At 46.1% G+C, this 26836-nt stretch overlaps 1 protein-coding gene across 1 annotated transcript in view; it reads left to right on the top strand.

Annotated features, from left to right (window-relative positions):
* Window positions 1–18544, top strand: part of Ikzf3 (IKAROS family zinc finger 3) — a 99152-nt gene extending 80608 nt beyond the window's left edge. Inside the window, exon 8 of the mRNA XM_045159550.1 lies at window positions 17841–18544. Within this exon, the coding sequence (XP_045015485.1) occupies window positions 17841–18544 (704 nt within the window). The remainder of the gene's footprint in view (window positions 1–17840) is intronic.
* The last annotated feature ends 8292 nt before the right edge of the window (window positions 18545–26836 follow it).

The following is a 26836-nucleotide window of genomic DNA, read 5'->3' as shown; positions in this document are numbered from 1 at the left end:
AAGGTTCAGCAGCCAGGGTAGGGTGTGAAGAATGAGTCACTCCTCCAATCCTTGCTTCTCACACCAACACACCAACCTGGCTGCTCTGACCTCTTGACCTTTGAGGGCAAAGGTGAAATGATAGTCTCAGGTCAGCCTGCTCTTTCCCTGCAGGTAGAGATGATTGCTAGCCTGTAGTATTTTTCATCTATTAGACATGAAGTGGTTAAGAGGGACAGCTTAGATTAAGTCTAAGTGCATGTGAAAGCTCTATTAACTGTATTGAACTCTATTTACAAATAAGAGTAAAATTCAGGGGCACCCCTAGCTATTGTTTTTTTTTTTTTTTTAATTAGCAAGACAGACAGAGAGAGAGAGAGAATTGGTGCAACAGGGCCTCAGTCACTGCAATTGAACTCCAGACACTTGCACCACCTAGTGGGCATGAGCGACCTTATACTCACCTTTGTGCATCTGGCTAAAGTGGGATTTGGAGTGTAGAATATGGATCCTTAGGCTTTGCAAGCAAGCACCTTAATTGCTAAGCCTTCTCTCCAGCCCCCGGCTAATTTTTTTTTAATTTTTTTTTATTTATTTGTAAGCACACACAGAGAGAAAAGAGAGACAGACAGAGAAAATGGGCACACCAGGGCCTCCAGCCACTGTAAACGAACTCCAGATGCATGCACCATTTTGTGCATCTGGCAACCCAGGTCATTAGGCTTTGCAGACAAGTGCCTTAACTGCTGAGCCATCTCTCCAGCCTTTACATGAGAACTCTCTTTAATAAAGTAACACATAAAATAAAAACTTAGCAAGGAAGGGCTGGAGAGATGGCTCAGTAGTTAAGGCACTCGCCTGCAAAGCCTAAAAACCTAGGTTTAATTCCCCAGTACTCATGTAAATTCAGATACACAAAGTGTTGCATGCATCAAGAGTTCATTTGGAGCAACTGGAGGCCCATTCTCTCCCTCCCTCTCCTCACTCTCTCTCTCTTTCTCTGTCTCTCTTCTCTCTGCTTGCAAATAAATATCTTAAAAAGAAATTTCTGGACTGGAAAGATTGCTTAGTGGTTAAGGCACTTGCCTACAAAGCCAAAGGATCCAGGTTTGATTCCCCAGGACCTACATAAGCCAGATGCACAAGGTGGTGCATGCGTCTGGAGTTCATTTGCAGTCGCTGAAGGCCCTGATGCACCCATTATCTCTCTCTCTCCCTCTTTCTCTCAAATAAATAAGTTATTTTTAAAAATAAAAAAAGAAAGTTCTTATGTGAAAAGAATATGAAAGTGGGGGTGGGGTACAAAAGGGCTGAGGTTGTGGCTCAGTTGGTAGAGAGCCTGCCTAGTGTGAATAGCATTTCAGTCCTCAGCACCACAGGTGGCTGCCTCCTGTAATCTCAGCACTCAGGAGATAAAGGTAGGAGGATCAGAAGCTTAGGGTCATCCCTAGCTACATAGTGAGTTTAAGGCCAACCTGGGCTCTGTGAAACCTTGTGTCCAAAACTTTCTATTAAAATAGAAAGAAGCCAGGCATGGTGGCGCATGCCCTTAATCCCAGCACTAGGGAGGCAGAGGTAAGAGGATTGTCGTGAATTTGAGGCCACCCTGAGAATACAGAGTGAATTCCAGGTCAGCCTGAGTTAGAGTGAGACCCTACCTAGAGAGAGAGAGAGAGAGAGAGAGAGAAAGAAAGAAAGGAAGGAAGGAAGGAAGGAAGGAAGGGAGGAAGTAAGTAAGTAAGTCTGGAAGAAAGAAAGTCAGAAAGAAAGAAAGAAAGAAAGACTATGAAAAAAGACCATGTCACTCATGGTAAACATGCCACTGAGGTTTTGACACTTCAACAAGCACCACTGGTTTTCCCTGTGAAGTAACTAATGGAAATCACCTGCCTTGGTTAACAGAGCAGCAGGAAACAGCTTGACTGTGTGTTTTTAAGAGCAGCAAGTGCCTCCTCTCACCCTTGCCGGAAGCCTTGGCGTCCATCATTCCGCACATACGACAGTGCTGGCACATTGTAGGGATGTCAGGATCCCCCAGAAAAGCTATCTGAGCCAGGAAGGAAAGACAACAGAGAGCTAGGGGTACACAGCTGAGGTGACAGAGCAGGGCCAGACTTCATTCTGTCAGGCCTGGAGTCCAGGGTGGCCTTCCACCCCAGGACACCACCAGAGCAGTGTGTGACACGCATACTGGAGAAAGCTCTGGACAGCAAGGCGCGTGGTCCTGAGAGCTGGTGGCAGAAAAGCCCTGAAGAGACAGTTGTTCAGTTGGAAGAGTATGCCTCCTTGAGGAGAGCTGTCTTCCCCATGACTCCATCCGGACAGGTGACAATCCAAGCAGCACCTCTCAGGGTCTCACAGAGGACAAGGACTTCTGCAGCGACAGTGTGGTTTCCAGCTCAGCCTTCCTCACAGCCACCCCCAGGGCTCCCTGCGCCGGCCCCTCCTTCCTACGGGGCGCTCCCTGTCTCCCTCCTCCTGGGAGAAGTGCTCAGAACTCCAGTCCCAGCTCAGGTTGAGGTCACAACCACCAGGACAATTGAATAGCTCCTTTTCTTTGCTTACCTGCTTGCCTTTCTTCTCTTTCCTCTCCCCCCCCCCCCCCCCGCCCCAATCCTCTCTTCCCTCCTTTCTGGATACGTGCTTGTAGTAAGATCAGCAACAATGTCTGTGGGACCTAATACGAAGTGGCACATTTACACAGCACAAGGGACTGAAAGGCTCAAAGGAAACCTGCCTATTTCCCATTACCTCATCATAGAAGTATTGAATTGGGATTATTTTTCTGAAGGCCATATCATTTTTGGCCTTCCTCTTGTACAACAGGAACTTTCCAGTCGTCTCCCAGTGTCGTGAGATCCAAACCCCTGACCTTTTCTGATTCTAGCATCTCAGCCACGGAGCCCTCCGCCTTCTTCCTAATTCTCTGTGTTCTTCCCCCCTCTGTGCAGTTCTTTCCAGGTTCTCAGCCTGGAAGCCCTCCTCACACAGTCCTTCCCCTGGTGCCCCCTACCTGTCACTCCTCTGCCCTCCAGCACGTGCAGTTGTCTGCCTCTTGCTGTGGCTACGCCCGTCTCTACCTCCTCCCCCACCTGGGACCACAAGGCGACTCTAAAGAAAAGAAGAGGTTCGTGTATGGCCCATGCTATGTGTAGAGAAGACTAGGTCCGTATAGGTGTAGCACTGTTTATCTACTATAAACTTTGTTCTGGCATGAAGTACGTCTTAAGGAAGGCACCTTATAATGAAGCTGTGTAAATGCCATTGGGATGCAGCTATGTTTGCATCTCCCAAAGCACAAGCGTGGCACTAAGTAAGTCACAGAAACTACAAAAATAAGAGGTTTACCATCTTTGGAGTTCTTGCACGTGCCAGGCACTCTGCTAAGCACTATTACAGACATTGCAACTCTGCTCCTCATAGATAACTTCTTTTTTATTTATTTATTAAAAAAAAATTTTATGTGGGCTGGAGGGATGACAGAGTGGTTAAGACGTTTGCCTGCAAAGCCAAAGGGCCCTGGTTCAATTCCCCAGGGCCCACATTAGCCAGACGCATCTGGAGTTCGTTTGCAGTGTCTGGAGGCCCTGATGCGCCCATTCTCTCTCTGTCTTTCTCTCTCCCTGTTTCTCTGTCAAATAAGTAAATAAACAATTTTTTAAAAGTAAAAAAAAAAATTATTTACTTATTTATTGGAGAAAAAGAGAGAGAATGGGTGCACCACGGCCTCTAGCCATTGCAAATAAACTCTAGATGCATGTGCCACATTGTGCATCTAGCTTACATGGGTACTAGGGAATCAAATGTGGGTCCTTAGGCTTCACAGGCAAGCTCCTTAACCACTAACCCATCTCTCCAACCCTGTATATTTATTTGAGAAAGAATAAGAGAATGGACTGCCAGGGCCTCCAGTCACTGCAAATGAACTCCAGACACATATGCCACTTTGTGCATCTGTCTTACTTGTATCCTGTGGAATCTAACCATATTCCTTTGGCTTTGCAGGCAAGTGCCTTAACAGCTAAGTCATTTCTGCAGCCCTTCTTTTCTTTTTTATTTTAATTAATTTATTTTTATTAACAACTTTCATGCCTTCTTTTCTTTTTAAGAAATATTCGTACTTATTTATTTATTTGGGGGGCACATCAAGGCCTCCTGGCACTGCAAGGGAATGCCAGGCCCATGCACTAGTGTTCTGCATCTGGCTTTAAGTGGGTACTGGGGAATTTAACCTGGCAGGCTTTGCAAGCAAGTGTCTTTAGCTGCTGAATCATCTTCTCAGTCCCGCTTCTTTTTTCCTTGTGTATGTGTGCATGTGTGGAGGCCAAAGGAAAATCTCAGAGGGCATCCTCGTGAATACAGTCCTCCCTCCTTGAGACAGGGTCTGTCATTGGCCTGGAGCTGAGCAACATTGGACTAGCTGGCCAGAGTCCTGGGGACCCTCCTGTCTCTGTCTCGGCAGGGCTGGGGTCACGGGGCATACCACCACATGTGGCATTTGTATGTCGGGACTGGGGATCAAACCGGAGTCCTCGTGCTCTGGAGGGAGCACTGTACCAACTGAGGCGTCTCCCCAGCCCCACAGGTACCTCTTGGATGCATGTGAGGCTCTGTAGGGAATACCTTCTTCCATTGCTGTGGGAACTGCCCCAGAAAAACATCTGAAGACACTACCCATGAAGGGCTGGGCTGCCCAAGACAAGAAAGCTGACAGTGTGTCCAGAGACACGTACACTCTTGGCTTCTCCATTCACTACCTGCATGATCTTGGGAAGCAAGCAACTTGTCTTCCCCTTAGTGCTTCATCTGAATAAGAGGTGACAGTCGTTTCTTTACGAGAGATCAACCCAGCTGTGAGATTGTGCAGTGGATCTACACAGCAGTATGCAATAACGTCTCAATAAAATATAGCTGTCATCATTAGTATGCATATATAAACATATATATATATATATATATATATATATATATATATATATATATCGCATGTAAGATGTAAGGGCTGGAAGTAAATGGATGAGGCAGTAGATCTTGGCCCTGGACCCTGAAGAGGTCGGAATTTTGACACTCAGTCTGTGATGCTGAACTTCGAAGTTGATGATTAGAAACCAACAACCACACTGGCACACTGGCAATTGCTCCATTTAGAGTTAGCAAAATCGGGCTGGAGGGATGGCTTCATGGTTAAGGCGCTTGCTCACAAAGCCTAAGGACCTAGGTTTGATTCCCCAAGACCCACATAAGCCAGATGCACAAGGTGACACATGCATCTGGAGTTCATTTGCAGTGCACCCATTCTCTCTGTCTCTCTCTCAAATTAATTAAATTATATATACATATATTTTTTTTAATTTTTTTTAATGGAGTTACCAAAATCTAGCCAGGCATGGTGGCACACACCTTTAATCCCAGCACTCAGGAGGCAGAGGTAAGAGGATCACTTTTGAGTTCAAGGCCACCCTGAGACTACATAGTGAATTCCAGGTCATCTTAGGCTAGAGTAAGACACTACCTCAAAAAAAAAAAAAACAAAGAAAAAAGAAAAAACTTCTAGAAGTACCAAAATCTAGGTTCAACACCTTAGAAAGGTTCACAGTGAGGGAATAGCCCAGCCAACAGCCTTGTTTTCTAAATTTAGGACTCGCTACCATTTGTACCTTTGTTGGAAGAAAACCTCTATTCCACCTGAAGCTGTATCATGACTCACTGAGAGGCGTGGTGCAATCTGACTAGAAGCCGGACCAGAGGCTCTGAGCAGCTTTGGAAGCAGTTACACTCTTGCGGTTTAACCAACCTTTTTTATGAGTGTTACTAAAGAAACGTGAGCTGTTGGCTTTTCAATTACTGTAGCTTACCCCTTCCGAGTTTCATACACATTGAGTCATCGTGTCTGCAGGTGACTGATAATCATCTGCCCAGCTCAAGTTACCGTAACTGGGAGATGAGCGGATCTGATCATCGCCAGTTGTGTGCATGTGAAGATCTGCGGCTCTCCCATCTCCACCGTGAACGACGGCCTGTGTGAACCGCAGATCTCGGTCACGTAGTTCCATCTTCCAGGGCTTGTTTTCCCTTCACGGTCTGCCTCTTGCTGCTTTGGCACTCAGCTGTTTTCCGACATATGCTGCAGGTGGCATGCACTGTGGGTTTGTAAGCTTGGATAGGAAAAGCTCTCTTCTGGGAAAAAAGGAGGGAATCAGAGTTGGTGATGAGCTGACCCCACCCTGGGAACTTTCTGGAGCCTCTCCTTTATGTGAAAAGATAAAGGGATTCAAGATGACTCTTGATATTTAGGGAATGGCGACAGCTCCACTGGGAAATGATCAATGACCTGGAAAACACCAAGAAACCAAATTTTATTTGCAGAGAATAAATGTGTGTGGCCTCAGCTGGAGCTCCTGTTTTCAGAGTCATCCCTGCAGACAGCCTTCTTCACGACGGAGCCACTCTGGGAGTGGAGAATAAGAACCATCGGTGGCTTTGGCCAAGGTGTCCATCTCTCTTGCTTTCTAATGAGTTGCCAAGATAGGGGGTCTTTTTTCTTTTCATTTTTCTCTCAGGCATTTGTCTTTAAAAATCAAGTTGGGGGATGGAGAGATGGCTTTGCAGTTAAGGCACTTGCCTGCAAAGCCAAAGGACCCAGGTTCGATTCTCCACGACCCATGTAAGCCAGATGCACAAGGTGGCACTTGCATCTGGAGTTCGTTTGCAGCAGCTGTAGGCTCTGGCACACTCATTCTCTCTCCCCCCCCCACCTCAAATAAATAAATAAAAATAAAATTTTAAATAACTTTTTAAAAACTCAAGTTGGCCTTAAGCAAAGTAGAGGTAAAGCCATCTGATTAGATCGTCTAGCTGGCCCTTGGCCTTGAACTTCTCATTCTGGCCTGTCTTGCACACTGCTGTTATACTGACCATAGTGACTCTCAAGGGCACAGAGCCATAGGCTGAGGGTGCAGATCCAAATCTTGTATGTTTGGTGGTGGTGTTTTGTTTTGTTTTGTTGAAGCAGGGTCTCACTCTAGTCCAGGCTAACCTGGGACTCACTGAATAGCCCAGGCTGACCTCAAATACACAGTGATCCTCCTACCTTAGACTCCCAAGTGCTGCTTAGATTAAAAGCATACACCATCACACCTAGCTCAAATCTTGTTTGTTTGTTTGTTTTTGTTTTTTGAGGTAGGGTCTCACTCTAGCTCAGGCTGACCTGGAATTCACTATTCAGTCTTGGGGTGGCCTCAAACTCATGGCGATCCTCCTACCTCTGCCTCCCAAGTGCTGGGATTAAAGGTGTGCACCACCATGCCTGGCTTTCTTTCTTTCTTTCCGTTTTTGTTTTAATTAGGGAGGAAGGGCATGCTGGATCTCTTGGCACTGCAACTGAACACAAGATGCTTGCAACACTTTTTGCCTCTGGCTTTATGTACATGGCTGGAGCATTGAACCAGGGCCAGTAGGCTTTGCAAACAAGTGTCTGTAACTGCTGAGCCATCCATCTTCCCAGCCCTTCAAATGCAAACCTTTTTTTTTTTTTTTATTTTATTTGACCGAAAGAGAGAATATGGAGATTCCAGGGCCTTCAGCTGCTGCAAATGAACTCCAGATGCATGGGCCACCTTGTACATCTGGCTTATGTGGGTCCTAGGGAATTGAACGTGGGTCCTTTGGCTTTACAGGCAAGCTCCTTAGCTACTAAACCATCTCTCAAGCCCTCAAATGCAAATCTTACACTCATTTAGAATGTTCTTTATTTGGACCTACCATATGTTTTCTTGGAAGTACTGGGTATTGAACCCAAGGTTTCATACATGCTAGGCAAGCTTTCTACCAGTGAGATATATACCCAGCTCGTTGGGGTGGGGGGCATGCACAGTGCGCATGTGAAAATCAGAGAATAGCAGGGTGTCGACCCTCTCTTTCCACCTTGTTTTGAGACAGAATCTCTCTTGCTGTTCACCACCGCATGGACCAGGCAATCTGGCCCACAGGCTTCCAAGGTTCTCTCCTACCTTCACTTCCAGTCTTGCCCATAGGTGTGCAGTGGTTACAGGCACAAGTGCTGCTTTGTCTGGCTTTATGTGGGCTCTTTTGTTTTGTTTTGTGTTTTGTGTTTTTGAGGTAGGGTCTCACTCTAGCTCAGGCTGACCTAGGAACTCACTATGTAGTCTCAGAGTGGCCTTAAAGTCATGGGGATCCTCCTACCTCTGCCTCCTGAGTGCTGGGATTAAAGGCGCGCACCACCATGCCTGGCTTTGTGTGGGTTTGGTACATGCATTAAAAGTGAGGGTTTAGGCCTGGAGAGATGGCTTGGTGGTTAAGCGCTTGCCTGTGAAGCCTAAGGACCCTGGTTTGAGGCTCGATTCCCCAGGACCCACATTAGCCAGATGCACAAAGGGGCGCACACATCTGGAGGTCGTTTGCAGTGGCTGGAAGCCTTGGCATGCCTATTCTCTCTCTCTCTCTCTCTCTCTCTCTCTCTCTCTCTCTCTCTCTCTCTGTCTCTCTCAAACAAATTAATAAAAAATTTTTAAAAAAATTTTAAGTGAGGGTTTGGGGCTAGAGAGATTAAGAGGTTAAGGCACTTGCTTGCAAAGCCAAAGAACCCAAGTTTGATTCTCCAGGTCTCACATAAGATGCACAAGGTGGCACATGTGTCTAGAACTTGTTTGCAGTGGCTAGAGGCCCTGGCATGCCCATTCTCTCTATCTGCCTCTTTCTCTCTCCCTCCCTCCCTTCCTCTCTGTGCCCCTAATAAATAAACAAAAATAAAAAATATCTTTTAAAAAAAGTGAGGGTTTTAGCCAGACATAGTGGTACATGCCTTTAGACCCAGCACTTGAGAGGCTGAAATAAGATGATCACCATGAGCTTGGGCCCAGCCTGAGGCTACAGAGTGAGTTCCAAGTCAGCCTGCGCTAGACCCCACTTTAAGAAGAAAACTAATTTAAAAAAAAACCAATGTTTTAACCACTGAGCAAGCCTCCCAGTCCCCAGCCTCCCTTTTTAAAAAAAAAAAAAATTTCATTTATTTGTTTGCAAGCAGAGAGCAAGAGAGAGAGAAGAGAGACAGACAGAGAGAGAATGGGCACACCAGGGCCTGAAGCTACTGCAAACAAACGCTAGACACATGTGCCAACTTGTGCATCTGGCTTGCATGGGTCCTGGGGAATCAAACCTGGGTCTGTTGGCTTTGCAGGCAAATGCCTTAGCCACTAAGCCATCTCTCCAATCCCCAAGACTGGCCCTTTTTTTTTTTAATGTGAGAGAGAATTGGCACGTCAGGATCTCTAGCCATTGCAATTGAACTCCAGACATATGCACCACCTTGTGCGTATGTGCAACCTTGTACACTTGCATCACTTTGTGCATCTGGCTTATGGGGTCCTGTACACGAAAACATGAGTCCTTAGGCTTTACAGGCAAGCACCTTAACTGCTCAGCCATCTCTTCAGCCCTTTATTTACTTTTTTAAATTTTGAAACAGCACCTTACTAAGTTGCCCAGGCTGGCCTTGAACTTGTGATTCTCCTGCCTCAGCCTCACTCAGAGCAGGGTTTATAAGCCTGTATCACCAGGCCCAGCTCTTTGTTATTTCCCACAGAATGGAATACAAATGACCAGAAGCACACAGGAAATTTACAACCCTTGATCCACATAAAAAGAAAATGATTCTATTTAATTCACTTTTTGTTGCTGAATAAATTGACCAAGGAGAAAGGTTCTGACTTAGTCTGATGCTAATTCTCTGCAGTGCTAATCTCACATTGGTAATCTTTGTTTTGAATCAAGAAGATAATTTTGGGCTTCAAGTACTCACACTAGTATCTAATCAAACTTTAATAAATTGCTATTTTGTTCTTCAGTTACCTTCTATTCATGGCAAATAATTCTAGCTTACCATTTATCTTTGTGACACAAAGTTATCTTTACATTTGTTGGTTTAGCTGGGCACGGTAGCACACACATATAATACCAGCTCTGGAAATTGCCAACCTGGGCAACTTAGTAGGGTGGTGTTTCAAAATTTAAAAAAAAAGGCTGGGGGCTAGGGCTGGGAGACTGGCTCAGTGATTAAAACGCAGGAGAGGGCTGGAGGAATGGCTTACTGGTTAAGGCGGGACCCAGGTTTGATTCCCCAGGACCCACGTTAGCCAGATGCACAAGGGGGCGCACGCATCTGGAGTTTGTTTGCAGTGGCTGGAGGCCCTGGCACACCCATTCTCTTTTTCTCTCCCTCTTTCTCTGTCAAATAAATTAATTAAAATAAAATATTTTTAAAAATTGTTTTAAAAAAAGCACAGGAGGAATATAAGTGAGACCCTGCCTTGAGTAAAACAACAAAAGTAATAGTAATGGGATGCAAAGTGGTGCTTGTATCTGTGGTCCCAACACCCCCAGGAGAATAGGCGACAGAACCAGGAGAATCTGAACCCCAAATGCCAGCTAAGCTGATCTTATTTGCAGTCTGGCAGTTCATTTGCAGTGGCAAGAGATCCTGCCTCAAAGAAGGTGGAGCACAGATGACCTCGAGATGGTCCTATCCCCTTTGTACATATGCTGTGGAATGCTGCCCCCTTCATACACACAAATCAAAAACAAAATTTTTTGAGGCAAGCCCAACAGACTGTCCTTTTTTCTTTCTTTCTTTCTTTCTTTCTTTTTTCTTTCTTTTTTTTTTTTTTTATCAGAGAGAGCAAGAACAAAAGTAAGATTGAGAGAAAAATTGGTGCACTAGGGCCAACAACCACTGCAAACGAACTCCAGACAGGAGCGCCACCTTGTGCGCATGTGTGATCTTATGCATGCGACACCTTGTGTGTCTGGCTTATGTGGGATCTGGGGAGTCAAACATGGGTCCTTAGGCTTTGCAAGCAAGTGCCTTAACCACTAAGCTATCTCTCCAGCCCAATAAATAATATTTTTAAATATTTATTTATTTATTTAAGAGAGAGTGTGGGTGTGCCAGGGCCTCCTGCCACTGCAAACACAAACTCCAGATGCATGTTCCACTTTGTGCATCTGGTCTTACATGGGTCCTGGGGCATTGAACCCAGGCCATGAGGCTTTGCAAGCAAGTATCTTTAACCTCTACCCCATAAATAAATATTAAAAACCAAAACTTGGGGCTGGAGAGATGGCTTAGTGGTTAAGGCACTTGACTGCAAAACCAAAGGACTTGGGTTCAATTCCCCAGTACCTACGTAAGCCAGATGCACAAGGGGGCACATGCATCTGGAGTTTATTTGCAGTGGCTAGAGGCCCTGGTGCACCCATTCTCTCCTCCCCCCACCCCCGCTGCCTCTTTCCCTCTTGCTCTCTCAAATAAATAAATAAAATATATTTAAATTTTAAAAAGAAAATAGACACAGAAACTGTAACTGCCTCATGAGGTCACTGGAAAGCCAGTGAGACAGCGCAGGGACACAGACACCTGGTCACTGCCAGAGTGTATTTTCTTTATTTGTTTGAATCAACTCAGTTTATTTTTTTTTTTCTAAAAGGTTAAAATTTATTTATTTGAGGGAGACAGACAGAGAGAAAGGATCAAACAGAAAGAGAGCATGGGCATACCAGGGCCTCCAGCCACTGTAACCGAACTCCAGACACATGTGCAACCTTGTGTATCTGGCTTTACGTAGGTACTGGGGAATTGAACCTGTGTCATTAGGCTTTGCAAGCAAATGCTTTTAACCATTTAGCCATCTCTCCAGCCCTATAATTATTATTATGGTTTTTTTTTTTTTTTTTTTTTTGTTTTTCGAGGTAGGGTCTTACTCTAGCCCAGGCTGACCTGGAATTCACTCTGCAGTCTCAGGGTGGCCTCCAACTCACGGTGATTCTCCTACCTCTGCCTCCTGAGTGCTGGGATTAAAGGTGTGTGCCACCACACCCAGCGCTTAGCCCTATAATTTTTTAAACTTTTATTTATTTTTGTTTTGTTTTGTTTTTTGAGGCAGGGTTTCACTCTAGCCCAGGCTAACGTGGAATTCACTATCCTACAGAATCAAACTGGGATCCTTTGGCTTTGCAGGTGAATGCCTTAACCACTAAGCCATCTCTCTAGCCCCTTTTTTGTTTTTTTTCTGAGGTAGGGTCTCACTCTGGCTCAGGCTCATCTGGAATTCACTGTGTAGTTTCAGGGTGGCTTCTAATTCATGGTGATCCTCCTACCTCTACCTCCCAAGTGCTGGGATTAAAGGCATACACCACCACACCTGGCTTCTATTTTCTTTTTAAATAGTTTTTTAGGGGGCTAAATAGATGGCTTAGTGGTTAAGGCACTTGCTTGCAAAGCCAAAAGACCCAGGTTTTATTCCCCAGTACCCACATAAGCCAGGTACACATAGTGGTGCATGCATCTGGAGTTCATTTGTGCGCCCATTCTCTCTCTCTCTCCCCCTTCCTCTCTCTCTCAAATAAATAAATGAAAATAAAATATTTAAATAGCTTTTATTTTTTTGGTTTTTCAAGCTAGGGTCTCACTCTAGCCCAGGCTGACCTGCAATTCACTATGTAGTCTCAGGCTGTCCTTCTACTCACAGAGATCCTCCTACGTCTGCCTCTCAAGTGCTGGGATTAAAGACGTGTGCCAACACACCTGGCTTCTTTGTCTATATTTTCCATTAGACAACTAGTAGCTAATGGAGCCAACATGAAACGAGTCAATGTGATTTGAGTTCATTATCTCAACCACAACTATCCTGGTGTGTGGATATCACCATGGTGGTTATGTGGAGTTTGAAAAATCCTTTATCTCATACTCTGTTACTGCACATGTCCCATCCCTCTGCCTTCATTTCTGCTTCTTCTATCAGAAAGTCCTTTCTCCGGCTGGAGAAATGGCTTAGCAGTTAAGGTGCTTGCCTGAAAAGCCAAAGGACACAGGTTCAATTCCCCAGGACCCACGTAAGCCAGCACATGGGTCTGGTATTCATTTGGAGTTGCTGGAGGCCCTGATGTGCCCATTCTCTTCTCCCCCTCTCTCTCTCCCTCATTCTCTCTCTCTCTCAAATAAAAAGAATAAAAATATTAACCCAGGAATGGTGGCACACACCTTTAATCCTAGTACTCAGGAGGTGAAGGTAGGAGGATCGCCATGAGTTCAAGGCCAGCCTGAGACTACATAGTGAATTCCAAGTCAGCCTGGGCTAGAGTGAAACTACCTCAAAAAAAAACCCAATAATAATAATAATAAATATAATTAATTAATCAATCAATTAAAAGAAAGTTCTTTCTGACCTTTCAGAATATCAAAATCTTGCCAATTCATCATGATCCTTCTCAAAACTTAGATTTTAGAAAGATGGCTCAGTCAATAAAGTCCTTGCCACACAAGCATGAGTACCTAAGCTAAGATCCCCAGCACTTACATAAAAGCAGGCGTGGCAGCATGTGCCTGTGATCCCAGCACTGGGGAAGAAGAGACAGGGAATCTCTAGTCTAGCCCAGTCAGTGAGCTCTAGGTTCAGTAAGAGACTCTATCTCAAAAAAGAGGGTGGCCTACACCCTTAGTCTTAGCACTCAGGAGGCAGAGGTAGGAGGATCACCATGAGTTCAAGACCACCCTGAGACTACAGAGTGAATTCCGGGTCCACCTGGGTTAGAAGGAGACACTACCTCGGGGGGGGGGGGGGAGGGAGGGGAGGTGGAAGCTGGCCGTAGTGGCACACACCTTTAATCCCAGCACTCAGGAGGCAATTGAGGAAGACACTTGATGTCAACCTCTGGCCTCCACATTCACACCACATGTGCACTTAAATAAGTAATAAAATAAAATAAAAATTTTCAAGAATGCTGTCCCTCCCCCAAGTACTTCAGAAGTTTTTGCTTTTCCTTAATGTTTATCTGTGCAGTTTACTTTATTTCATTTATTTATTTGCAAACATAGAGAGAAAGTAATAGAAAGGTGAGAGAGAATAGGCACACCAGAGCCTCTAGCCACTGCAAACGAACCCCAGACTCATGTGCCACCTAGTGCATCTGGTTTACATGGGTCCTAGGGAATCAAACCTGGGTCCTTAGGCTTCGCAGACACGTGCCTTAACTGCTAAGCCATCTCTCCAGCCCCTATATGTACAATTTAAACCAGTATTGTCTTTGCCTATATGCTACTTTATAATCCTTTTTTTAGAAGGCATGTTACTACCCTGCTTCAATGGCTCAAGCTTTAGATAAAATAAAAGGCCCCCAGAGAGTGAACAGTCCAGCCTTCTATGACAATTATTCTATAAGATTCCCAATTCAGTAAATGCAATAATTTCTATCCTACTAGGTTGGAGACACCCCAAGAACAGGAAATGCTCCTTCCAATCCTTTTGTTGTCTTGAGGTATCATTTTGGGGTTTGGTTTTTTTTAATTACTATTACTATTATTATTATTTTATTTTATTTATTTATTGCTTTTTTGAGGTAGGGTCTCACTCTAGCTCAGGCTGACCTGGAAATTACTCTGTAGTCTCAGGGTGGCTTCAAACTCATGGCAATCCTCCTACCTCTGCCTCCCGAGTGCTAGGATTAAAGGCATGCGCCACCACACCAGGCTACTATTTTGTTATTTTTTTATTGGCAACTTCCATGATTGTAAACAATATCTATGGTAATGCCCTCCCTCCTCCCACTTTCCCCTTTGAAACTCCACTCTCCATCATATCCCTTCTCCCTCTCAATCAATCTCTCTTTTATTTTTTTTATTTTTATTTATTTATTTATTTATTTGAGAGCGACAGACACAGAGAGAAAGACAGATAGAGGGAGAGAGAGAGAATGGGCGCGCCAGGGCTTCCAGCCTCTGCAAACGAACTCCAGACACGTGCGCCCCCTTGTGCATCTGGCTAACATGGGACCTGGGGAACCGAGCCTCGAACCAGGGTCCTTAGGCTTCACAGGCAAGCGCTTAACCGCTAAGCCATCTCTCCAGCCAAATTTCTCTTTTATTTTGATGTCATCATCTTTTCCTCCTCTTCTGATGGTTTCATGTAGGTAGTGTCAGGTGCTGTGAGGTCATGGATATCCAGGCCATTTTGTGTCTGGAGGAGCACGTTGTAAGGAGTCCTACCCTTCCTTTGGCTCTTACATCCTTTCCACCACCTCTTCCGCAATGGACCTTGAGCCTTGGGAGGTGTGATAGAGATATTTTCAGTTTGTGGTGTCATTTTGATTCTTTCATTTCTGAACCCTTCTCTGTGTGGCAGTGACAGATTTCAGAATCCCAGGATGCTAGGAAACATTACCAAAGAAAAGGACAGGGCTCAAGAAACATCTCTGGAACACAGAGTGCCCTAGTCTCTGGTCCAGTGTCGTCTCCTCTCCATGGTCTCTCCTCCCTCTTCAAGGCACATCGCCACGGAACCACACTGCGGCAGACCCGGGCCCTGCCTTCTCTGTGGCCAGAGAGCCTCCCTCTGTTTCCTAACACTCAGCGCCCACACGCCCTGCTGGCGGCTCTCTCTGCTTTTAGAATTTCTCAGCACTATGACATGAACCGTGGAGAGGGTAACCACAAATAAATGTCTTCAGTGAGGTGTGAGATATGTCCAAAAGGACCCCAAGTAAAACTAGGATGTTATCTTTGTATTTTCTCTTTTGGGAATTAAATTATTTATTTATTTGTGGGGATTTGCGTTCATGTGTAAGCACAGGTGTCCCTGGGCCTTGGTGCATATGTGGAGGTCAGTGGACATCGTTTGAGAGTCGGCCCTCCCTGTCCACCTTGCTTGAGGCAGGGTTTCTCGCTCTGGATCGTGTTCTACTTACTGTTCTTTGCTGCACTGAAAGTTTCTGGGAAATTCTCCTGTCTCCACCACCCGTCTTGCTGGCATAATGCTGGGACTGCAATAGACAGAGAAAGAAAGAAGCAGAGAGAGAGAGAAAAAGAATGGGCACGCCAGGACCTCCAGCCACTGCAAAAGAACTCCAGACGCTTGCACCCCCTTGTGCATCTGGCTAATGTGGGTCCTGCAGAATCGTGCCTCGAACCAGGATCCTTAGGTTTCACAGGCAAGCATTTAACCGCTAAGCCATCTCTCCACTCCAACACTTTCCCACTTTTTATGGACCCAGGTACTCAGGCTTGAGCAGCAAGCCCACGGAGCCATCTCTTCTCTTCAGCCCTAGGACACATCTTTCAAACATGGGTCAGCACCAAGCAGCAACTGTGCTGGGACACGCTTTAGGAAGGGATAAAAATCATGACTTCTCCCTAAGAAAGCTTTTCCAGAATTATCTGTGTTTGAAGCTCTTTTACTTAAATTTAGTGTGCTAGGTGGCTGGCAAGTTGAAGAGCAGGAAGTTAGGGCTTGGGGGCCTATTTTCTCTTCCTCTGTAACTATTTTTAAAGCTGCCAACCAGGCGTGGTGGTGCCCGCCTTTAATCTCAGCCCTCGGGAGGCTGAGGTAGGAGGATCACTGTGAGTTTGAAGTCAGCCTGAGACTATATAGTGAATTCCAGTTCAGCCTGGGCTAGAGTGAGACCCTGCCTGGAAAAAAAAAAAAAAAAAAAAAGCTGCCAACAGGAATGCTCAGTACTGCAATATCTCTACCACACCTTCCAAGGCTCCGGGTCTATTGTAGAAGAGGTAGCAAAAAGAATGTAAGAGCCAAAGGAAGGGTAGGACTCCTTACAATGTGCTCCCCCCAGACACAAAATGGCCTGGGTATCCATGACCTCACAGTGCCTGACACTACCTACACAAGACCATCAGAATAGGAAGAAAAGATGACATCAAAATAAAAGAGAGACTGATTGAGAGGGTATATGATGGAGAATGGAATTTCAAAGTGTGAGGAGGGAGGGCATTACCATGGGATATTGTTTATAATCATGGAAGTTGTTTAAAAAAAAAAAAAAAGCTGCCAAGAACTGGAGATGTAGTTCAGTTAGTAGAGTGCTTGTCTAGCATCCACAAAACCCTAGATTTGATTTCTAGCACCACATAAAACTAGGTGCACTCTCATAATCCCAGCACCCAAGAAGTAGAGGCAAGAGGATCCCAAGTCCAAGGTCACCCTCAACTACACAGTGAGGTCAAAGCCAGCCTGGCATGTATAAGATCCTATCTCAAAAAAAAAAAAAAAAAAAAAGGCCAGGTGTGGTGGCACATGCCTTTAATCCCAGCACTCAGACGTGAGTTGAGGCCAATCTGGAACTGCAGAGTGAGTTCCAGGGCAGCCAAGGATAGACTAAGACCTTGCCTCAAAAAACCAACCAAACAAACAAACAAAGATAATAAGTATATACATTTCTGGGGCTGGAGAGTTGGCTCAGCACTTAAGGCACTTGCCTGCAAAGCCTAAGGACCCGGGTTTGATTCCCCAATACCTACATAAAGCCAGATGCACAAGGCGGTGCATGTGTGTAGAGTTTGTTTATAGTAGCTAGAAGCCTTGGAATGCCCATTCACTCTCTCTCATTCTGTCTGCTTGTTTCTCTCTCATACTCTCTCAAATAAATAAGTAATAATGTTCACTGGGTGTGGTGGCACATGCCTTAAATCCCAGCAATCAGGAGGCTGAGGTAGGAGGCTTACCATGATTTTGAGGCCACCCTGAAACTCCATAGTGAATTCCAGGTCAGCCTGAGCCAGAGTGAGACCCTCCCTTGGAAAAAATTAAAAAAAAAAAAAAGGTGTGTGTATGGGGGGGGGCGGGGAATCAAGGAGGACAAACGTTATGGCACATGACTTTAATCCCAGCCCTTGAAAAGGCTGAGGAAGGTCATCATAAATTTAAGGCCAGCCCAAGCTGCATAATAAAACTTTATCGCTAACTGTGGCCTGGGTCTGTGAGCAACTGTAACAGCGTACCCTTCCTCATTTCTAGAAGACTCTGGAAAATCCCTGTAACCCCGCCTCTTGTTCGTTCCAGGTGAGAAGCGTCACTGCTTTGACGTCAGCTACAACTCCAGCTACCTGTACGAGAAGGAGGGTGAGATCATGCAGACCCGGATGATGGACCAAGCCATCAATAATGCCATCAGCTATCTGGGGGCTGAAGCCCTGCGTCCCTTGGTGCAGACCCCGCCTGCTGCCACTTCGGAGATGGTCCCGGTTATAAGCAGCATGTATCCCATAGCCCTGACCCGGGCAGAGATGCCCAACGGTGTGCCCCAGGAGCTGGAGAAGAAGAACGTCCAGCTGCCAGAGAAGGCCGTGTCCTCTGAGAGAGGCGTGTCCCCGAATAACAGTGTCCACGACTCCACGGACACAGACAGCAACCACGAGGAGCGCCAGAGTCACTTCTACCCGCAGAGCCACGTGGTCCTCCCCCGGGTCCGCAACGGGGCGCCGCTCCTGAAGGAGGTCCCCCGGGCCTACGAACTCCTCAAGCCCCCTCCTCTCTGCCCAAGGGACACCCTCAGAGTGGTCAGCAAGGAAGGGGAGGTGGCGGACGTGTTCCGCTGTGACCACTGCCGCGTCCTCTTCCTGGATTACGTGATGTTCACCATCCACATGGGCTGCCACGGCTTCCGTGACCCTTTCGAGTGTAACATGTGCGGGTACCGGAGCCACGATCGGTACGAGTTCTCCTCCCACATCGCCAGAGGGGAGCACAGAGCCATGCTGAAGTGAGTCCTCGAAATCAATCCCGGCCCTGCCCTCCTCTCAAGCCCGCAGGTCCCTCCTGCCCATGCCGTTTTGAGCACCCAGAGTCACGTTCACTTGCTCAGCCCAGAAACACCGTCTTCAGAAATCGTTTGCAGCTCTGTCATGTTATTACTGTGCGAAACCTTTGTTTTCCCATTCGTTGAATTTCATGGAAGTTAAAAAGCCAAAGAAGTATTTGATCCATTGTCTTTGTGCAGCAGTCGAACAGGCCATCCCTTGGAGCTGGGCACCCGTTGGAACAGTAACCCGGGCTGGGCTACATGAGACATTGTAGTGGATACTCAGCCACATGTGGAAAAGCCTTGTGATGCCACACCCGGATTCAGGCCCCTTCCCTGTGGCTTTTTTTTTTTTTTTTTTTTTTGGTTTTTCATTATAGCTCAGACTGATCTGGAATTCACTATGTATTCTCAGGGTGGCCTTGAACTCACGGTGATCCTTCTACCTCTGCCTCGCCAGCACCACCACCCGGGCTTTCCCACAGGCTGAGGGGTTAGGGGCATCATCTTACCTGCCTCACCTCTGACAGGAAGGAGAAGGATATCCATGCAATCAGTGTGCTATCCCCGTGGGTACCACCCTGTGCCTGAGCCTTCGAGTGTGGGGATATCACAGCCATGATCAGTGTGAGTTCTCTTACATCGACAAAGGAGAACACAGAGCCAGGCTGATCCACTTGCTATCACACAAGCAAAAACCAAAGGGGCACCTGATGACCCTTCAGCTTCTACCCTTTACCCTTACCTTCCCATGGCCAATGAGAAGCTGAGCTGCTTTGGGCTAAGCCAGCTGTCTGGAGAAGAAATGGAAGAAATTTTGTTGTTGTTGTTTTGTTTTGTTTTTCGAGGTAGGGTCTCACTCTAGCTCAGGCTGACCTGGAATTCACTATGGAGTCTCAGGGTGGCCTTGGACTCACGGCGATTCTCCTACCTTTGTACCACCACGCCTGGCCAAAGGAGATAGGCTATGCCAGAAGGACCGATGCCTTTAAATATTGAGCAACATGGAACCTCCAGAGATCTGCCCCTCAAGACTGGTGGCGTTTACTTCCTTCGACCAAGATTGACAGAGCAGGCTGGGAACATAGCTCAGTGGTGGTGTTTCCCTAGCATGCACCAGGCTCCAGGTTCAATCCCCTCACCACAAAAAAAGTGGGGGGGGTGGTTGGCAGAGAAGAATCTGAGGGGAGAATCCCAGCACCCACCTAAAGTTCTCGTGTCCTTTTTGGAAACTAGAGGGCAGACCCAAAGACTTGAAAATGATTTTTTACAAATGCAAAAAAAAAAAAAAACGTTGAAGACGCTGGGAACAATAGCACATGCCTTTAATTCCAGCACTTCACTCAGGAAGCTGAGGTGGGAGAAGTGAGGTGAGTTCAAGGCCATCTTAGACTACAGAGTGAATTCCAGGTCAGCCTTGAAACCCTGCTTCAAAAAAAACAAAAACAAAAAAAAGGCTGGAGATATGGCTCACAGTTAAAGGTGCTTGCTTGAAAAGCCTGACAGAGCCTGGGTTCGATTCCTCAGTACCCACATAAAGCCAGATACATAAAGTGGAGCATGTGTCTGGGGCTTGTTTACAGTGGCAAAAGGCCCTGACACTCTTATTATCTATCTATCTATCTATCTATCTATCTATCTATCTATCTATCCATCCATCCATCCATCCATCCATCCATCGTCTCCCTGTCTCCTTGCAAGTAAGTAGATATATTAAAAAAAAAAAAAGCCGGGCGTGGTGGCGCACGTCTTTAATCCCAGCACTCGGGAGGCAGAGGTAGGAGGATCGCCGTGAGTTCGAGGCCACCCTGAGACTACATAGTGAATTCCAGGTCAGCCTGAGCCAGAGTGAGACCCTGCCTCGAAAAACCAAAAAAAAAAAAAAAAAAATTATGGGGCTAGAGGGATGGCTTTGCAGTTTAGGCACTTGCCTGCTAAGCTTAAGGACCCAGGTTCAATTCCCCAGTACCCATGGTAAACCAGATGCACAAGTGGTACATGCTTCTGGAGTTTGTTTGCATAGACTAGAGACCCTGGCAAACCCATATTCTGTCTGTTCTCTCTGTCTGTATCTCTTTGATTGCAAATAAATAAATAAATATTTTTTTAAAACTATAAAGCTGGCCATGTTGGCACACGCCTTTAATCCCAGCACTCAGAAGGTAGAGGTAGGAGGATCACTGTGAGTTCGAGACCACCCTGAGACCACATGGTGAATTCCAGGTCAGCCTGGGCTAGAGGGAGACCCTACCTTAAAAAAAAAAAAAAAAAAAAAAACTATGAAGAGTCCAAAATCTGCTCAAGCCTCCTGCACCCCACAGGAGGTTTGGATTAGGCTCACATGGCTGTCAGTGTTGTTGTTGAGACACAGTGTCTCATGTAGCAGAGGCTGATCCTGAACTCCTGATCCTACCTCAATCTCCCAAGTGCTGGATTATCGGCATTTGCCACCACATGTTGGTTTGTCTGTTTGTTTTCCTTCATTCCTTGAGGATTCTTGAAAGTCTGATCTTTGTTCCACAAATACTCTAGTCATCTTTGTCACTATGCGCAAACACCACTGTCAAGAATAGCAGTGATTCTCGGTAAAATCAGCACTAGACAGAGGCCACAAAACCTATTCCTGAGTCCATGTTTGCTACTGATTCCTGTTTGCCTCTGTACAAGTCATCTGACTCTTAAAAAACAAGTTTCCTTTGCCATATAGAAGAGTTGGATTTGGCCCTTCTTGATGTTCCCTTCTGCCTTTGACATGTGATTACACAGTTAACCACAAGTTATTTTTCAAACCTCTTAATGTGTATTAGGCGAAAGCGTCTACCCGTGAAAATACATTTCACATTTCTTTTGGTGTGAAAATATGATTGTGTTAAGTTTTTCCTTTAGCCACTGAGTTGTGAATGTGAAGATAATGGTGGGGAGGAACAGGAAGAGTTTTTGATCTTGCCTAAAGTATACACAGAATTGACATCTGCACCTGCTTGTTAGAGCCTCTTTCCCCCGCTTCCTTTCTTCCTCCCCTCCTTCCTTCCTTACTTTTTATGAACTTGTGTTAGGGAAAATAAACTCTGCTTCCAGAGACAACTTCATGGAGACTATTTACAAATTAAGAGCCAGCTTTATGAACATTTTTTGCCAGAGCCAAGAATCCCAAATTCCTGGTAGATTAGTGCTTTATTTCTAAAGGGCTTATGCATTCGGCTCTCACTCAACTCATTTATGCGCTGCCAGTAATTAAAATGTTCCACCTCAGATGCACAAATGGCTTATCCCACTTTGTAGCATGGTGTCTATCTTAGGAAAAGGGGGTTTATGAAATTCCATGGCAACAGTCCCAGTGTGTTTGAGCTAAAGGGCCAGGTATCTTGGCAGGGAGTCTTCCCTGGGCAGCTGTATTTCAGCAGGACTCGTCCCCCAGCTGTGACAGATTGCTCATGTCCATTGTAACAGAGCTGTGTGTTATGTGTTTGGAATATCGCACATCCTATTGACTGCAGAGGACACAAGAAAGGAGACTGGGAATCGGGGACTGGTAAGAGAGAAAGGTGGAGAGACTGGCATTCACCCCAGCAGTGCTGGATGGCGTCTGCTCAAGATGCCCTCCCACATCACCTGAAGATGGTGACCTGCCATTCTACCAGCCTAGGGACTCCACAGATCAGACACTTCCTGGCGTAGCATCTGTGGACCTGCTCAAGACCTGCATTATTTTCCCGAGGCATGGCCACATTCTGAGCCTCAGAAGAGGCTGCGCCTACAGTGACAACAAGCCTGTGGAAACTACATCTCTACGTCTTGCAGCAGAACCTGGTGTGCGCAGTGGTTTTTACCACATATGCACGCACCGCTCATACTACCGAAGGCCCCCTTTGGGGGGGTGCTGAGGCAAGAAGGGGTCAGAATTTGCATCAGCCACTGTGGGGCTGTGAAGTCCTGGGGTGGCTTCAGCAGCACGTTTGCTTTCTCACGCAGAGGCCCCTGAACGTGAGCCCCAGAGGGCTCTCTCCTTCCTTTCCCACCTGCGCCTTTATAGACAGACTCCCACCGCACACCAAGAAGGCTGCAATCTGGGCACCAACCAAAGCCACAACAAGTTCCCTTGCAGACAATGCGACGGAGTTGGGGTGAGGATGGAGAAAGAATAGAACTGGCTCTCCAAATGTTCTTCACCATGATTTGAAGGGCAGCTTAGGCCCTTCCTACTGGTAAAGCGCTAAACAGAAGCAAGTCTCCCACCACCCTTCACCATCCCCACCCCCACAGAAAGAGAGAAATCAACCAATCTTTATTTCTCCCAAAGAAACACTGCCTTAGCACTGATAGTCCAGCTAACCTAATGCTTCCCATTTGGAGCTCTTCCTGACTCCACTTTGGAATTCATCCACAGGATTTCTCACCTTTGGGCCTGGAGAGATGGCTTAGCGGTTAAAGCACTTGCCTGGGAAGCCTAAGGACCCAGGTTCAATTCCCCAGTACCCACGTAAGCCAGATGCACAAGGAGGCACATGAGAGTTTGCAGTGGCTGGAGGCCCTTGGGTGTCCATTCTCATTCTCTTTGTCTGCCTCTCTTCTGTCTCCCTCTACTTGCAAATATATAAAGATTTCTCACCTTTTAAGTGGAGTGTTTACTATTTTGTTAGGCCCATCCGTACTTACAGGAGCCTGGGAAGAAACTGACCCCAGACATCTTTTGAGAATACATTTTTTAACACAAAAATCTTACTTAATTGAAACACTGTATTATTAACATTTCTCACATTGGCATGAAGTTTTCTAAGTAGCATCTGTGTCACTATTCTTACCCTCCTCTGTTTCTTTCTTCTCCTTTGCTGAACATGAGTTTTAGAATGTTTTAAGGCAAAAAGCAGCACTATGAAAAGCTGGGGTATAGTTTAATGGTAGAATACTTGACCAGCATGGGTGAGGCCCAAGCTGTGAAACAGAGAGAAAGGGGGAGGGAAGAAGAGAAAGAGGGACAGGGGGGGTAGCAGGGAGGGAAGGAGAAAGGAAGGTAGGGAAGGGGAGGAAGGAGAGAGAAGAAAAAGAGCTACACGCCTTTAATCCCAGCACTCGGGAAGCAGAGATAGGAGGATCACCATGAATTCGAGGCCACCCTGAGACTAAATAGTGAATTCCAGGTCAGCCTGGACTAGAGTGAAACCCTACCTCAAACCAAAAAAAAAAAAGAGAGAGAGAGAGAGAGAGAGACAGAGAAAAGAAAGAGAAAGGAAGATGTCCCCAGAAAGGCAGTAAGACTACCCATCAGTAGAGTATTTCTCTACATCCCTAACCCTAACTGTAAAATGCACCCCCAGAATAGTAGGCTGGTCTCTAGTAGACCTTGGGAAACTCTGGGACACTGCAGATTTGTGAAAGAACTTGGACATTCATGAGGACTCAAAACTCAGAATTAGGACTTGTGAGCTCAAGAAGACAAAAGAAAGAGGACTGGTGACCTAAGGAAAACAGTATCAGGGCTGGAAAGATTGTTCAGTGGTTAAGGTGCTTGCTTGCAAAGCCTGACAACCCAGGTTCGATTCCCCAGTATCCATATAAAGCCAGATGCACAAAGTGGTACATGCATCTAGAGTTTGTTTGTAGTGGCTGGAGGCCCTCATGCACCCATTCTCTCTGTCTTCTCTCTCTCTCTCTCTTGCTCTGTTTGCATATGTGTGTGTGTGTGTGCGCGCACACACACACACATCAGGAGCAGCTGCAGAAGATGAGTGACACGCACTGCATCTCAGAGAATGATGACACCATGTTCACACAGAAAGCAGTTCAGGAAAATGCTACAGACAAATTGACTTTGTGGAATGATCTGTAATCTAAACAACAATTCTGACCTGAAACCAAGGGTTAAACCTAAACCCATTTAGAATTTTCCTTTAAGGTGACAGGATTTGAATGACCCTGAAAGTGATCAGCGAGCCCCGAGTTACAGACTGCTGCCTCTAAGGACTGTGAACGTGGAAGAGCCTCGATGGGTATGAGCAACAGACTAGTGTGAGCTCATGAAGTTCACACAGGATCGCACCTCTGACTTACTCAAGCTCTAGACAGACTATTCCCCACCATGCCGTCAACATGCTAAACAGGCTTTTGTACTTTGAAAATGTTGGATGCAAGTTCCCTCTAAAAATTATACTAGTAAGTACACTGTCTTATACACTGATATTAACTGAGTTGTTATTTGAAACCAAAACATCAAGGTTTTGATTCAAAATGTAAGGACATAATATCATCTACCTTTTCAAGAGTATTATGAGGGTTTGACATAGCTTTGTTTTTGTAATGTTACTTCGGGAGGGGTGGGTTATTGTAAATTTCTGCTCTATATACTGTGTCTGGACCTAAAGACATGAATACTAGTCCACGGTCTTACTGAGACCATATGCGTCATGCCCTTGCAGATGGGGACAACTGATGCTGAACAATTTCCCTCACGCTGTAATGCCTATGGGTAGAGAAGATGCTGGGTCTTGGAGCCAATGTGGGTGAACCACATGCAGCATGTGGGGCCACACACCCAGAAAAGTAAAACAGCTTTGCTCCCTCCCTGACTCAGTCCACAACCATTAGCCCTCCACAAGTTAGAATTTCCTCAGATTGTTCTCTCATCCCTTGCTCCAATAAGCCCACTTTGGAAGCCCAGAGAACAGCCCCCGCTAGACTGTCCATTTTGTCCAAGCATGATGGTGCTTCTTTGCCTCCTGAAAGACATACACATTTTAACATGTCAAGGGAAATGGGGCAGCCTTAAAAATGACTGATCCCATGGGGCATGGTGGCTCATGCCTTTAATCCCAGCACTGGGGAGGCAGAGATGAGTGGATCTCTGTGAGTTTGAGACCACCCTGAGACTACATAGTGAAATTCCAGGTCAGCCTGGGCTAGGGCAAGACCCTACCTCAAAAAAATAGCCAGTGTGGTGGCACACGCCTCTAATCCCAGCACTTGGGAGGCAGAGGTAGGAGGATCACCATGAGTTCGATGCCACCCTGAGACTCCATAGTGAACTCCAGGTCAGCCTGAGCTAGAGTGAGACCCTACCATGAAAAAAAAAAAGAAAGAAAGAAAAGAAGAAGAAGAAAGACTGACCCCACTACCAGTGAGTCATCAATATGAGGACTTTTCCAGGCTAGCAAACAAGGCCCCTCTTGGCGAGCCTGCTTCTTCTGTGGGTTCGCGGAAACAGAATTGCTGTGGGTTGCAAAGAATTAGCAGGTCATTTTAGAAGCAGACATGCCTTCACCCAGGCTGTGGTTTTGCATACTCAGGTTCTCAGTCAGTGAGCTGTGGGGAAGGATCATTTTGGCTACTGGAAAAACCATAGCTTATTTTTAATTTCTGGTTGTCAAAGCCACCACATGTGTGATCTGTGGATGACCCTTGTCTGCAAAATGATGAGGGAGGAACCAAAGATGGTTTGGGGCTCAGGGAGGCCTCGCCCCCAGGAGTGCCCAAGGGCGCCCTTGCCTAGTAGTTTCCGTGACACCTGTGTCCATGGACTCTCCCTCTCCACTACATGTTTCAGAAGCCCTGCCCAGTGATGTCTCCCCTCCTTTTGGAGCTTGGCCTGGAGCCCCACCCTTAAGAGCCTGTCCTCTGTAAAGACTGCATTGAGAAATTCGAGTTGCCCACTTTGAACGAAGCCATGCCAACCTCACCAGAACATGAGGAGTATGTTCTCCACCCAAAACATCCTGCTGATACCGTCAACTTTTCTCTACTGTTTGATTTTTACAGTGAAAAAAAAAAAAATCCTAGTGTGTTTAAAATTAGTCCTGCTGCATGCCTGTCATTTGTCATTGTCACTGTCAGAAAATGAAGGGGCTTCATTCTGCCTTGAGGAATATTTCCTTCATTTAGTCTCTTTTTCTTAAAGTTGAGCTATCAAGATAAATGAAATCAAGTATCTCCCAAGAGAGATTATTGAGCTTCCCTAATGACCCCTGGGTCCATAGCAAAATTCTGGGTCCACAGGTCCTTAACTCAGTTAGGGGACTCCAACAGGCAGGGGTCTGGACTTGGCAGGATCAACCTTCTGAGCAGTGTCTTCTGTTCCTTGTCACTGTTCTGACTTCCCTTCAACACACGGTCTCTGGAAGGTAGTCGAGCTGGAGAGGTGGCTCAGCAATTAAAGCCTCTTGCTTGCAACCCCTGACAGCCCAGGTGTGATCCCCCAGTACCCGTATAAAGCCAGATGGACAAAGTGGTGCAAGTATCTGGATTTCATTTACAGTGACAGGAAGCC

This window comes from Jaculus jaculus, chromosome 9 (assembly GCF_020740685.1).
Source record: "Jaculus jaculus isolate mJacJac1 chromosome 9, mJacJac1.mat.Y.cur, whole genome shotgun sequence".
Lineage (NCBI taxonomy): Eukaryota > Metazoa > Chordata > Mammalia > Rodentia > Dipodidae > Jaculus > Jaculus jaculus.
Note: the sequence above shows the minus strand (reverse complement) of the source record. Positions and strands in the feature narration are given on the sequence as shown.